This window comes from Haemorhous mexicanus, chromosome 13 (genome assembly GCF_027477595.1).
Source record: "Haemorhous mexicanus isolate bHaeMex1 chromosome 13, bHaeMex1.pri, whole genome shotgun sequence".
Taxonomy (NCBI): domain Eukaryota; kingdom Metazoa; phylum Chordata; class Aves; order Passeriformes; family Fringillidae; genus Haemorhous; species Haemorhous mexicanus.
In genome coordinates, this window is record NC_082353.1 from 18,831,312 (window position 1) to 18,844,977 (window position 13,666).

General features: G+C 42.1%; 1 protein-coding gene across 2 annotated transcripts in view; it reads right to left on the reverse strand.

Annotated features, from left to right (window-relative positions):
- IGF1R (insulin like growth factor 1 receptor) overlaps positions 1–13,666 on the reverse strand; it is a 171,798-nt gene that overhangs the window by 128,267 nt on the left and 29,865 nt on the right. For both annotated transcript variants that reach the window (XM_059858610.1, XM_059858609.1), the window contains exon 2: positions 12,530–13,075. In XM_059858610.1, the coding sequence (XP_059714593.1) occupies positions 12,530–13,075 (546 nt within the window). The remainder of the gene's footprint in view (positions 1–12,529; positions 13,076–13,666) is intronic.

Genomic DNA, 13,666 nt, shown 5'->3' on the forward strand with positions numbered 1-13,666 from the left:
GCCTTCCAAAGGAAATGCACTTAGAACAGACCCTCAGGAATACTTTCCTCACCTGGAGACAAGACTGCTACAGATGTAAGAGTCATTCAAGTACAGATAATGATTTATCTGGAAGTCGTTTTGAGAAGCAATTCCCTTGTATAATTAAGGCAGCTTGGCTCAGAGAGCAGGGAGGCAAAGGCAAACAAACAAGTTTGCAATCAGAGTGTAACTTGTATCCATGTTTGTGCTCAGAAGAGAAGGGCTTGCTAAACCAGAGTTCCTGGTCCCTGTTTAACTGGTTCATCACTTGCCCCTGGCTGTCCCTTCAGCTCTCACATCTGCAGCAGCACAAACACTGTGTTTTTATTATTTCTGCTAATCTTATTTTCCATGTATTACATACAACACTAAGTGTTTATTACTCCAGCATGTGGGCAGGTTAACCCACACCTGCTTCACAAGAATGGAAAAAGAAATTACTAGTGCAACAAAGCACTTAACAAGTAAATTAAAAGAGAGTTGAATACCTCCTTCACATAATTCTACTCAGGAACACATTGCTATAATCACACTTCTAGACTCTTCCTCTGTTGGTATTGCAGTTACTACACTTCAGCTATCATATCCTAGAAAGTTCCTGTTTCCAGACTGTCTTGCCAACAGTACAATGACAAAATCGACCTTCTGTACCTGCAATTCCAGGTGATACAGCTCAAGGTCTCTCTCCAGATACTTCAATGCTCCATGGAAATGGCTCAAGCTACCCAAGAGATCACCTCTCACTGCTGGGAGTGCAGCCTCCCATTGCAGCAGCATTTCACTAGATCGTCACTGAGAACCAAAAAAACCCCACCAAAATAAACTTTAAAGCACAGAAAGCTGAACCTTCATGTAAACTGACTCCAGAAAGCAAAATGACCAAAGACCAGCTTCCAAACTGAGGGACAAACATATTCCCAAACATATTCCAGCTCTCTCGCAATTAATTTTTCATCCACAAGACACACCCACTCACCCACACAACGCAAAACAAGGCCAGCACAAACCCTATAAATTTAATCAAGGAAGGAAGAGTAAGCATGAGATGTTTATTTCTATTTTTAAATACTTGGGAGGCGCCCCAATACTCCCTGCCTAGATAGATAACTAAGTAGGTGCTCCAGAACTGTGAGATCCAGTGCACGATCTGGCACGAGCAGGCACATCCAAGCAGCAAAACATGAGAGAAGCTCAAAAGGCGATTAAGAAAGCTATTAAGAAAGGCTTTTGAAATAATTGTTTCCTCTAAGCCAGGACAGACACTAACTCAGGGTGTTGCTGCAGAGAAGAAAAAATACATATATATATATACATATATATATGTCTGTATTCAAGCACACCAAAATGCTCTAAGCAGACTATGGTTTATAAAGAACAAGACAGTCTCCTCCTTGTTCCCACAGTTTGTTTCTGCCTCAAGCAAAGTTGGTCGCCACTCTGGTTGCTCTCTCCCTCACCCAAATGGTTTGCATAGCAGATATGCTGAACAATCAAGTTTGAACCAGGCCCTAATCCTGCTGACTTTTCTCGCAAAACTGCTGGAAAGGAATTCCTCCTGGCAGCTGCAGGGCCTCTGCTCATTAGTTTACCAAGCAGCAGAATGAACTGGACAGGCACATCATTTCTGTGCTGCTGCAGAGAACAGAGATAAGGGCCAGGCAGGCAACGGGAAGGCTCCCAGTTTCCCAAACACATGTTGGAAAGGAGAACAGAGAATCAGAGGTTTGAGAAGAAAGACAGCTTGCAAGAACCCAGGCAAGTTACTGCCACACGTGCTGCTGTTGTGGGAACCTCCTTTCCCTTTGCTGTAAGATTCAGGGGTGGAATGTCATCCTTTCAGGGTGTTTTTAACTCCTTCTTTAGGGCATCATGTTTAACCAGGCATGGCACAGTTATTCACACCAATTCCAGTGTCTCCTGGATACTAGAAGAATGAGTAGGATAACATTGCAAAATAGCTGTCCACTTGCTCATGACATTCTTTGTCCAGGCAGCACCCTCACGTACAGGTCAGATCATGCAGCCCACTCAGCATGCACAGAAAAGCAAATGTTTTTGCTTCTTGCTATGCAATTTCCTTGAAGTAACCCCATTACAGCACACTTAATGTAAACAGAGCTTTGCACCATTTATGGTAACAGGTGAGCCCTGTGTTGTTGAACAACATTTCCTCCTCCTCCCTCATCCCAGGCCAGCTACCATTTCAATAAATATTTAATAAGTAGACAAGAAAACCAAGAGAGCTTCACAGCTTGAAGTTTTCAGGTACTACACACACGATGTTGAATTTATCTACTGGAAAGCATATGGACATTGTACCCAGAATCCAGAGCATGAACAGCACAGGACAGGTACAGCACACTGATCTGAGTACCCTTAACACAGTGCCATGATTAAAACAGCAACGCTGGTTCACAGAGCAAAATGTTCCTTTTAGACCAGGCAAGAAGCTGGAGCTGGGACCTGTGGTCACCACAGACTTCAGAGGCCTCCCACAGTCATGCTGAAAGATTTCCAGTGCATTCTCCACTCCAAAAATGCCCTCTCACTCGCTCATACCTTTCTCCTAAAAAGATCATCTGACAGGTGCAGATAACTCTAACCATTCAAAGCAGCATCCTAAGGGTAGAAAATAATAAAATTTTTGCGTAGGAACACCGATTTTTTTCATCTGTATGATGAATTCCAATTACTTATTTCTCCTATAAACCACTTGATCCTACAGCAGCCCTTGAATTTAAGATCTCTCTACAGCTGGTTGGCTGGAAGCGGAATTTATTTTCCTTGCCACCACTCTCTTCATCTCCTGGTGCAAGGTATTACTGATTATTTTAATTTCTTTTCTGCAGAAGAGAAATGGATGCACACAGACAAACAACTGCAGTGAGCAGAAGAGGAAGAAGGCTTCATCTCTGAATTAGGGATTTGCATACTGGTTTTATCTGTAACACCCACTGCAGTACTTTATCCCAGACTCTCAGATCACAAAAGACAGAGCAGACAGTGACTCACTGCAATTTCGGTTCTGCATGTAGCGCTTCACGTGGACCAGTCAATTCTGATTCTGCCAAACAGCCTTCACAGGCACTCAAAGTAAACCAGCTTCTCTAAGAAAGAGTTCTTATTCATGGGCTGCCTTCATGAGGAAAGCTCCAGAGATGGAAGGGAATTTAGTCAATGTTTCCCCTTTGTGCTGTAATGATTTAAGATTCAATTAATACAACACAGGGAGGCACTAATTCCGAAACACCTGCCTTCGTGATAACTGGATTAAGACCTCCAAACTTGCTGTACTCCTACCACTGCCAGCCTGCCAAATGACAGCAGTTGTCAATATCGACCAACTGGAGGCTGGGTTTTCCTCTAAATCCTAGAGCACTCTTGAAGGAGGATTCCGCACAAAATGGGAAGGGAAGAAAATAGAAAAAACACCCCACTTGACAGCTCTGAATTTGTTTAGCCAGAAGTCACAGCTCCTCCCCTGCACGCTTTGAAGGCTGGAGACTGGAGCTCCTATCAGATCCTTTCAAATCCCTCAAAGCGAAGAGATAAAACCAAATAAAGGGATAGGGCATCCTCAGAGACAGAGCTACTCCATCACTGATCAGTATACTCCAGGCTCTGGAGAGAACAGCTTCAAGAAAGAGTTTGGGGCAAAAGGCTGGCAGGGAGGGGAAGAGCAGAGCAGCTGGGTGCATCAGGAGAGGAGCCAACAGGTTTGGGGCTTAGAGCAGGGTTTTCTCCTCTCTTTGTCCCCCTCAAAACAGGGGTTTCTTTGGATTAGTTTGGGTAGCATGAAAAGAAAGTGCCTCAGAATTAAGACCACGCTTGTCTGAAATCGAAGGAGAAACTTTTGAGGCCGGCGCGCCAGCCCAGTAATTAACAAAGTGAAACACTTTTCTTACCTTTTCAACACCACAGAAACTATTTCAACCACACAAGAAGGAGCTGAATTTTATTTTTTTTTTCCTTTACACCCCTTCATCACCCTGACCTATTGGAACCACACTTGAAAGCTCGATCAGAGCATTCAGTGATACATAACTTCCATTTTAGTGAAACAATCCATCTGCTCCATGTGACTCAGAGCCTGCTTTAAGAATGCAATACTGTTTAGGCCAACGGTTGCACCGCACAAAGTGTTTTGTTCACATGCATTCCTTTGGGATGACAGAGCCTATCCACGGCCCTAACGGTTGGGGCCTGTGGTTTTTTTCCCTCATCCGCTGAATGCTGCAGTGACTAAGCTGACAAAAATTCCTAGCCAATTATAAACCCACTTAAAGAGACAGGCAACCCCCCTGCAACCTTCCCTTGCTATCCTATACGGGAAGTTTCTATACATAGAAAAACATCTCCTCCTCCCAAGGTCTGCGTTGATATAAAAGACTTTCTCTGCGCGCCCAACACTTCAAACATGCTTCCTAAATGGCATCATTTCCCAAAACCATAACCTTTAATCATCCATCTATAACCCTAGCACATCAACTGGAAAAAATAATTTAAAAAACCAAATTAAGACAAATTGACCCCATATTTGATTGAAAAGAGAAGCCATTAATGGGGGCAGATGAGCCTGGACAGCCATGGAGCAGCGTTCATTAACGGGGGAACAGTTCAGTGCCTATAAACCCAATATGTTGCAACCAGGAAAAAACACATCAGGAGGGTCACACTTGGTGTACAAAGTAGAAGTTTGATCCACCTAAGAGCATAAGTTGAACTTTAACTAGCAACAACTGAGAACTTTTGAGTTGCCCCTCAAGTCCCTCTGAGCAACCAAATTCCAAAAAAAAACCACCAGCCTTTCCCAAGAGTCATGTGCTGAACTCATTCTCGCCTACACTGTCAAGGGCTACACAAATACATTTAATAATTAGCCCGGGCATACAGAACTGTGCTTTGGGCAGGTAACTACACATTCCCTTTGCCCAGCAAGAAACAGTAAACAAAAAAATACGGAGAGAATGGCACACAGTTTCCAGCTTTAAAAAGCCAGGCTCCGGGGCACCTCAGACTCTCCCCATTTTATGGTGGGCAAACTCGTTGCTAAATCATTTTTAGCGCTCGCCTGATAGCACATGCACATTCCATTCCCAACGCTCGAAAGGAGGGGGAGGAAGAGACAGTCGACAACTGAACCAGGCTGAGTTCACCTCAGAAGAAAAAGGCAGTTCAACAATCTGTATTAACATATCATTATCTGAGCATCTTTTTATTAGAAGTTAATTCTCATAGACAGACTGGAGAAGGAAATCCCACTATTAGTGGGGAAAAAGGCTAAACAAAGGCTTCTTCAGGACTGTTAAACACTGAAAAACTTGTTTGCCACATAAAAACAATTTATGAAAACACTTAGGGACAATTAATTCCTACATTCACGAGTGTTTGGGAAAGAAAAATAGGAAAATTGCTCCTCCTATGCAAAATTTTTAGAGAACACCAATCCTATCCAGGATTGAACCTAAGTTTCCCTTTGCTTCAGTCCATTTCAAATTTAATTGCAGATTAGTCATCACAAAAGATGTATTTCTATACATTCCATGAAAATGGGACAACTGGACAGGTGGAGGACAGATCACTTTAGGGCCCCCCACCAAGATAAGAAGACTGCAGCTCAAGTTCACCCCTTGTCTGACATCTATACAAGCAATACCTGCCAAAACTGAAATCCCTAGAAAAACTCACAACCCACTCCAAGCTGGACTCATTGCATGGATAAGAGCCACAGAGAACTGCAGAAAATGCTAAGCCAGACTGAGTTTGCCATGTCCCTGTGACATCTGCAAGAACACAGCAAAAATACAGCTTTCTTTTAGTTTTACACTTGACATTTCCCTGACATTTTCCCTATAACACTGCTAGCTGTTCCCAGCTCCCAGTTGTTTTGCAAATGCATCATAAAATTAAAGCCTTACATTACATCTAATTAGCTATCCAATACAATTGTCTATTCTATTAACAAACATTTGTCTAATATATATCAATGGAGCCTGGAAATCCACATTAAGCACATTAATGAAAGTTGGTTCAAGTTTAGATTTGTATTTAATTGCATGGATTTAACATGGCAATGCTGGACAGGAAAGTAAACCAAAAAATTCTCAAAACAGGGCATCACTCTCAGTCTGCTCCAGGATCAAAACTATTAAGAAGAGCAAAGTGCTGCAAGAAAAACAAAAAGCATTCCATTTCCAACCCTAGCTAGCACCAGATTACCAAATTTCTGAAGCATCACTAACACACACAGTACCTCTAAAAGTAAATTTAGGATGTGACTGAAGTTTTAAAGCACTTCCTTTTATTCTTCTTATTTTAAGTTCAAAATAAACAAACATCATCCTAGAAATCCCCACTGAATGTGACTGCAGCCATCATTTCTCTCTCCCCCTCTGCTCCACAGCCTCAGGCCACTTGGGCTGCAGTCATTCCCTTCTCCCACGAGCTTCCACAGAACCTGAGGTTAGACCAGGACTTCTTTTCAAGCACTCCCCATTAGAAGGTTGTCAGGCACACAGCATGCAACCTGGTGATGCTTTTGTATCTTCCTGTAAGGAAGAACTGGCACTCTTCTTCCCCAGCCTTTACCACACAGCATCCGAGAAACTCAGCTGAGGAATGAACACACACACAAAACCCAGAAAACCAAGGAATTACTATTTCCTATCAGTGACCTCCCAACTACACTTCTACAGGGTTTTTTTCTGACAGTGAAACAGTTTCTTGGCACAAGATAATTCAAGTAAATCCATTAGAATGGTCTCTGTGCAAAACAGTTTGTACTACTCAGAGTAACTGGGCACATATATTTAATCACCTCACCACCAAAACAAATTGTAGTGCCACTGAAATATGGCTTCATTTACTGTCTCATTCTACAGCACATGGATTACCCCTTCCCATCTCAAACAACACAAAGAAAAATAAATTTCTCCTATAGCATGGATGGCCACTTAAATGCAGCTGCACATCACCTGGTGACCCTAAACACACCTCTGGACTGACAAAGATAAAGCAAGTTGAAGCAAGTGTAAATGTGATGTCTTCAGAAGATCAATGTGCGTGTAAATGTGAGTAGAAAAGACACAGGGTATTTCCAAAACCTTCAAACTTTTTTAATTCTTTATTCCAAAATGAGGGGGGAAGTTCTAAATCTTTTCAAAGTATTTTTAAAAGTTAGTTACTTTCTTTTTTTTTTTTTTGGAACACGTAGCAAAGCGCTGGACTGAGCTCACTGCATCATCTTTTCATACTGGAAAATAAAACTCCCAAGTTTAAAGACCTCTCAAAACAAACAGTCCTCTACAAATCCTTGTGCCAAAAGAAACTAGGAAGCCATGATGAATACTTAACATTATCACACAGTTTTAGATGGCTAGTGCAGGCTGCAAGATTCTTCCCAGGTTATGCCAAGTTATAACAGAACAAAGGAAAACGGCAAGTATACATTTGTTTAATTTTAGCCCTTTTCTCAGAATATAAACCACTGCTACAGTAATTAACTGCAGATTGGCCTAAACTGCTCTGCGGCCATTCCAGCTTACTAATTAAATATGCTCTCACAGCCATAATAAAAATTCTGGGAAACCTCTGGCTGGAGAGCAAACTTCTCAGGAGGGGAGCAAAAGTCAGCAAAAAACTTCATTCAGAAGGAAAACACTAACAAATTTTTTTTAACGTACTCCAGATTTTTCTAACTCAGTGACACCAACTGTGCCTTGTACAATTATCTTTTTTGTCTGTTTATTGCTTTCAGAAGATGTTTATTTGCTGGAGAGTTTGCATACCAACCAAACACAACCAACAAACAACCTGTCCATTTCAAAATATGGTCAGGTTTATATGACACCTAATTTTTTTTAAAACCAACAAAGGTAGGATTAGTGTTACATAGACCAGCACTTAACATCATACCACATCTAATTTGCTTGCTGAAAGAGTAAAACTTAAAAGCATGTTGTCCTCTGCTGACATATACAATATCTACTATATTTCAGTGTTTAAGGGGGGGAAGGCACAGCAAATAGAAAAAAAAAAGATAAGCATGCAAACATAATTTTAAGAAAAATAAGAATAATTTGATTAATCATCTCTGGCTCCCAATTTCTTCCCCTCTCTTGCTGCCTACACAGTTCATGTATGTTCACCATTTCTAAAGGACAGAGGAATACAGTGAATACTCCTCAGAGAGGGGAAGACAAGGACAGAAAGGAGGGGGAGAAAAAAAATGCAGCACATGTTTTTCAGCACTACTCTGCTGAATCAACAGGGAGCAGATTCCCAGCTGGTGCACACTGTAAGCACTGCACAAGTCAATGGAGCCATGTCAAACGACACCACTCAACTGCATTATCTTCTGAGCTCCGTGTAAACAAACAGGAGCAGATTCCGAATATTTGTGAGAATACATCATGTTACTGTCTCCATATGTTTAAACATTTTAGTAGAAGGCACATATGGACCACTCTTCCCACTCACTGTCATTCTCTCCCTCCTGCTCCTCATACACTGTATCTTCTCGGGCCATTGTCAAACTAATTCAAAAATGAATAAGGATACATTTTCATTAAAAACATTTTGTGCTTAGCTGCCATCTGCTTCATCGGCCTCCAAATCCTCACATGCCTTTTCCATGGTCCTCAGTTTCACACATTCAGAAGCTCAAAGTTTTCTCCTGTTTGTGCAGTGAGGTCTATATGAGCTATTGTTTCATGTCAAATTCATCTCTTGAACCAAGTGCTTAATGCTTACAGCCCTCATCCATGTCCTCTCTACAACAACAGCTTACATATTTTTTTTTAATGCCTGAACTCTAATCTTAAAGCTCCCCACACACTTCAGATACTCCCCGTCACTGTTTTCATGGGAAGCATGGCTATTCCACCCCCTTGGGGAAATGTGGGAGCTCCAATCTGCTCTCTCCCACGGGGGGGACCCAGACAGTGCTCTCATCCTGACCCACAGAAGCAGCAGCTGAAGCCAACACCCCTTTCCTCACAGAGGTGACAGCCTGTCTCCCCCATAACCAGACCCATTGCCTTTTCTGAGTAGGCAAAGTTTCAGCAAGTATTTGACACTGAGCACCTCCAGCTTAACTGAGGGAAAGAAGACAAATAATTAAGATAGGGGAAAAACCCAACAGGGCACCACAGGTCTTATATACAGATCACTGCTAGTTTTGCTATTGCTTTCCCAAATAGTTTGCCCAGTTCATTTCTTACAACCCAAGCAATAGCAAAAGTGTCTTAGGAAGCATTAGCTGGACTTGCTTGAAAAAGAACACAAAGGTTATGGTAGACAAGGGATCCTGAACTTCCAGGCAGGCTTTCAAGGGTGTAATTTTCATTTGGTTTCTGCAGGCTTGGAAAGGCCTAGTGACTAAGGCAGCAGACCTCAAAAGTTAATCATCAGCAAGAGGAATACAGAAAACAACCAAAGTTTTCTTTACAGCAGACCACTGGACTGGCAGAGCTAGTGTGTCATCAGACACAAGTCTTGCAAGGGGTACAGCAGGAACAGTTTTTCTGGTTCTCACATCAGTTGCTGAGTGAGATGCAGGCAGCTTCCATAAACCTTTCCAGCAGTCACAACTGCCAGAAAAAAAAAAAGAAAAACATAAAAGGCCATAGTCTCATTTGTATGTCTGGACACTCAGTTTTTATCTTTCCCATCTCTACCTGTGCCCCAAAGCACTGATGCAAACAAACAACTTCAGTACTCTCCTTTTATCTTCAGGGATTCTTCTATGTGGCCTTGCAACCCCAGCGAGGCACAGCTGGCATTTAATACACCAACATAAAAGTAGGTGCAAGTCGGAGAGAAGAGAGCCTGCCAAGCCCAACACAACATGCTGCAGCTCCAAAGAGAGCAAACTAGTACTGCTGCTGCCTTGGGGCACTCGAAGGTAAAGGAATGTACACTACACAGAAACCAGGGCAACCAAACTGGCAGGAGAGCTGCTGACGCTTTACACTGAACCTTAAAAATACCCAGAAAAATTTAGAAGTTACAGTTTCTTTGTAGCTTGCTCTTTTATAGTAGTGTCCATGGATTATTCCAAGTCAGACACAGCATATCCTTCCCTCCCTCCTCCCTCAGCATTGTTCCTGCACAAGTTATATTGAAGGAAGCACAAGCTTCTTCCTTTGTTTGTGGGCAAGAAAAAGAAGGAAAAAAACAACTTCCACTCAATGGCAAAACTAAACAGAAGCCAGGCTACTTAAAGTACCAAGTGTTCCCACACAACATTTACCCACCAACTTCAGATCTTTCAGCGTAAAAACTAAACAAGGACAAGAGAGATTTAATACACACTCCTCCACAGAGCCAGAGCAAAGAAAAATAAAAAGGCACAAAGGAACCCTGAATGATAGAGAGCATTTTCAGCTTGACATTACTGTGACGCACAAGGAGAATGTCAGGGTTAAATTAGATACTGCACTAGAAAAATATTCCCTGGAAAATAACATAGGTGTCATATCTCAACCAGTAGGAAAACTCCAACTGAACCACTCAGTAACTGAAAATCCTTTCTTCTGTTCTTTTTCATGTCTTGTGTGATTCTGTACTGCAAGAGTCCTCTCCTGATCAGGAGTTCATTGCCAAAGTGCCCAAGCAATCTAGCAGGGGAGACAAAAAGCTTCCTTTGGAACAACTGCACTTTTATAGCTCCCTTGTTTTTCTTCAGAACAGGAGTACTTAGGGGTTGTTTTCTTTTTACATGAATGGCCAACAAATTTAAAGTCATCTTCCTTCAAGTCTGTGGCTTATCACAACAAACAGATTAGAAGAGGTATAAATTTCTCACTCTGCTTATTGATTAGAACTTGGTAATTTCTTTATATGCCGTACATCCTAAGATACTCTAAACCAAATTGTTTTTCCACACTGTAATGCTCTTAACGAGCCTTTCAAGGCTCTTTTCCAATACTTGCTTTCTTCTTCACAATCTCCCATGAAAGGAGATGAAAGCATATATGGAAAAAAACTCCATTACCTACATCCTTGCCTTCAAAGTCCTGCTATCACAGTCTAACTATGACCTCATTTTATTTAAACAAGTTTCTTCTCATGTATATTTGGGATCCAAATTATTTTAACAGTCACTCAGATGCCAAAAAAAGGGTTTTTGCACGTTACTTTTGTCTACTCCAAACAGACAAAGCACTCAACAGAAAGCAAGTCATTATATCTCATTAAACACACTCTCGTTACATCCATTCAAACCACCGAGGGCAATGAGGTTGCACAGGAGTCACCTTGGTCACCCTCTGTAGACAACAGAGTTACACTCTGTTAATGAAGACATAAATTTGACCTGCAGGACTCATAGAAACACTCCCCTTACCCTGAGCAAAGCACAAAGTCTCCCAGTAACAGGCTGAGGGGGTTTCTTTGCTTTGTTTAAAATAACGAACTTTATTTCCTGTAAGTATTGATAAAAGCACATACTCCAAATGCCTTTTTGCAGAGGTATTTTTGGCATGTGTTGACTGAAACTGCCCCACGAGCTACTTTAATTGCAGTTCTAATTGAACAGGAGGACTCCACAAGCAACTGACAAGCCACTTCAGAAAAACACAACATCTCCAGATGAAGGTAACCTGAATATAGCCCTGATTTCTCGCACACTGTGGCGTTTCCTATCATTATGGCAGCTTTGGTCAAGACTGCATGTGGAATTTAGGAACTGTTCCTCCCAGTGGCTACTTTGTAATTAAGCCCTACTGATACTGCAGGGCTCAGCTTTCCTAAAGTTACAGGATGAACTCAAAAAGCCTGCCATGTAATCATGTTATCTGAGTAAACTATGAGTTTGTTTACTCTATTTTTAAAAAGTGAGAAGAGATCAGGTTTTGTTTTTGCTAATACTTGCTATCAGGAAGACATAAACCTGCCAGATAAGAACAAAACAGGCAAGAGTAACTTCACTGGGAGTCAAGATATTCATGGACTCTTTGACTCTACAGACTGTACTGTGAAAACTAATGTCAGTAAACAAGTCCTTAGGTACAGGATTTACCATCACAGGAATGTCTGGAGGCGCATGCCAAGAGAAGCAAAAAACAAAGTCCAGTTAACAGCTTCAGCACGCACTGCAGCAGCTCTGGCACAAACGGAATGTCACTTCAGCAGGAGGAGATGGCACTCGATGGCCACCTCCTGCCAAAGTCCTCAAGGCAGGTAAAGCTGTCTCCAGCTCTGCTACAATGGCATTGGTTCCATACTTACACTTTCCACCTTCTCCACGAGGAAGTGACCTAGGAAGTTTGTTGGGGTTTGTTTTACAGTTGCTGATTTGTTATTTTCTCTTTTAATTTTTAACTTAAGTGAGACAAACCGTTACTGATAGTGGAAGAATCTATTTGTGTGGCAACTGGGTAACTCATGCAAACTATACACAACTGGAATAAAAGTTTCAGTTGCTGAAGAGCTTAAAATAAAACCACAAAACTAAACGTTTACTTCAAAAGAGGTAACAAAAACAGGGTCTCCCCTTAAATCTTACTTTTCTGGCAGTGGTTGGTGGTCCAGCAGCGGTAGTTGTACTCATTGTTAATAGATGTCTTCTCACACAATGGCTTCTCTTCCATTGTTCCCGGACACAAGTCCCCACATTCCTTTGGAGGTTTATTCCCAACGATGTAGTTGTTGGACACTGCATCTAGGATGAGAGACCAGTCCACTGTGGAGAGGTAACACAGGTCAGAGTTCTTCTCGATCCGGATGGCCCCGCGGGTGATGTTCCTCAAGTTGTGAAGCCCGATCTCTTTAAGATTCGTCATTTCAAAGATGACCAAGGCATAGTTGTAGAAGAGGTTCCTGCCACGAATGACTGTGAGGTTGGGGAAGAGATCACTGAGGCTTTCCAAGCCTGCCACACGGAACAGCAGCAAGTAGTCAGTGATGACAGTGAGCTTTGGGAAGCGGAAGTTGCGGTAATCCTCCGCTTTGGAGATGAGCAGGATCTGCAGGAAGCCCTCGATCACCGTGCAGTTCTCCAGGCGCTTCAGCTCATGGATGTCATTGCGAATGTCGACGTTTGGCCCGCAAACTGAAACGCAAAAGGAGGAAGAAAAGTTAGTAAATAACGTTCCTAATCCTTTTGAAACTGGAACGCAAGAGGGATATTCTGATGGCCGTAAGATTTCTAACTTTTAATTAGGCTGAAAATGAGTGCTTGATTTACGCCTACATGGAACCTTCATTTCATTTAACCTATCACACTAAGCACTACCAGGAGCAGCACGGGGATGGCAGCTCTCCCTATACTCTACAGCACACCGAGAAACATTGGCTTATTACTGCTGATGACAAGAGCTGCATTACACTGAGGAATACAAAGATAAACCAAATGCATTTACACATTCTGCTTCAAATTACATCATGAATGTGTGTCCAGAGCACGGTTTGAGCCATTTCACTTCAAACCAGTCAGGTAAAACACAAAGTGATCCACTGGTCATCACATTACTAATTCACTCCCCACCCCGTTTAAGACATATGCACACAAAGAGGGCATTTCCCAGAAAATTACAACTTTGGCCTCAAATCACTCTTTCTTTCCAGGGTCACACGCCAAACAAGCCCTAATTCTTGGAATACTAGTCTTGCAGTAGGTCAGCAACAACACTAAATCCACGGA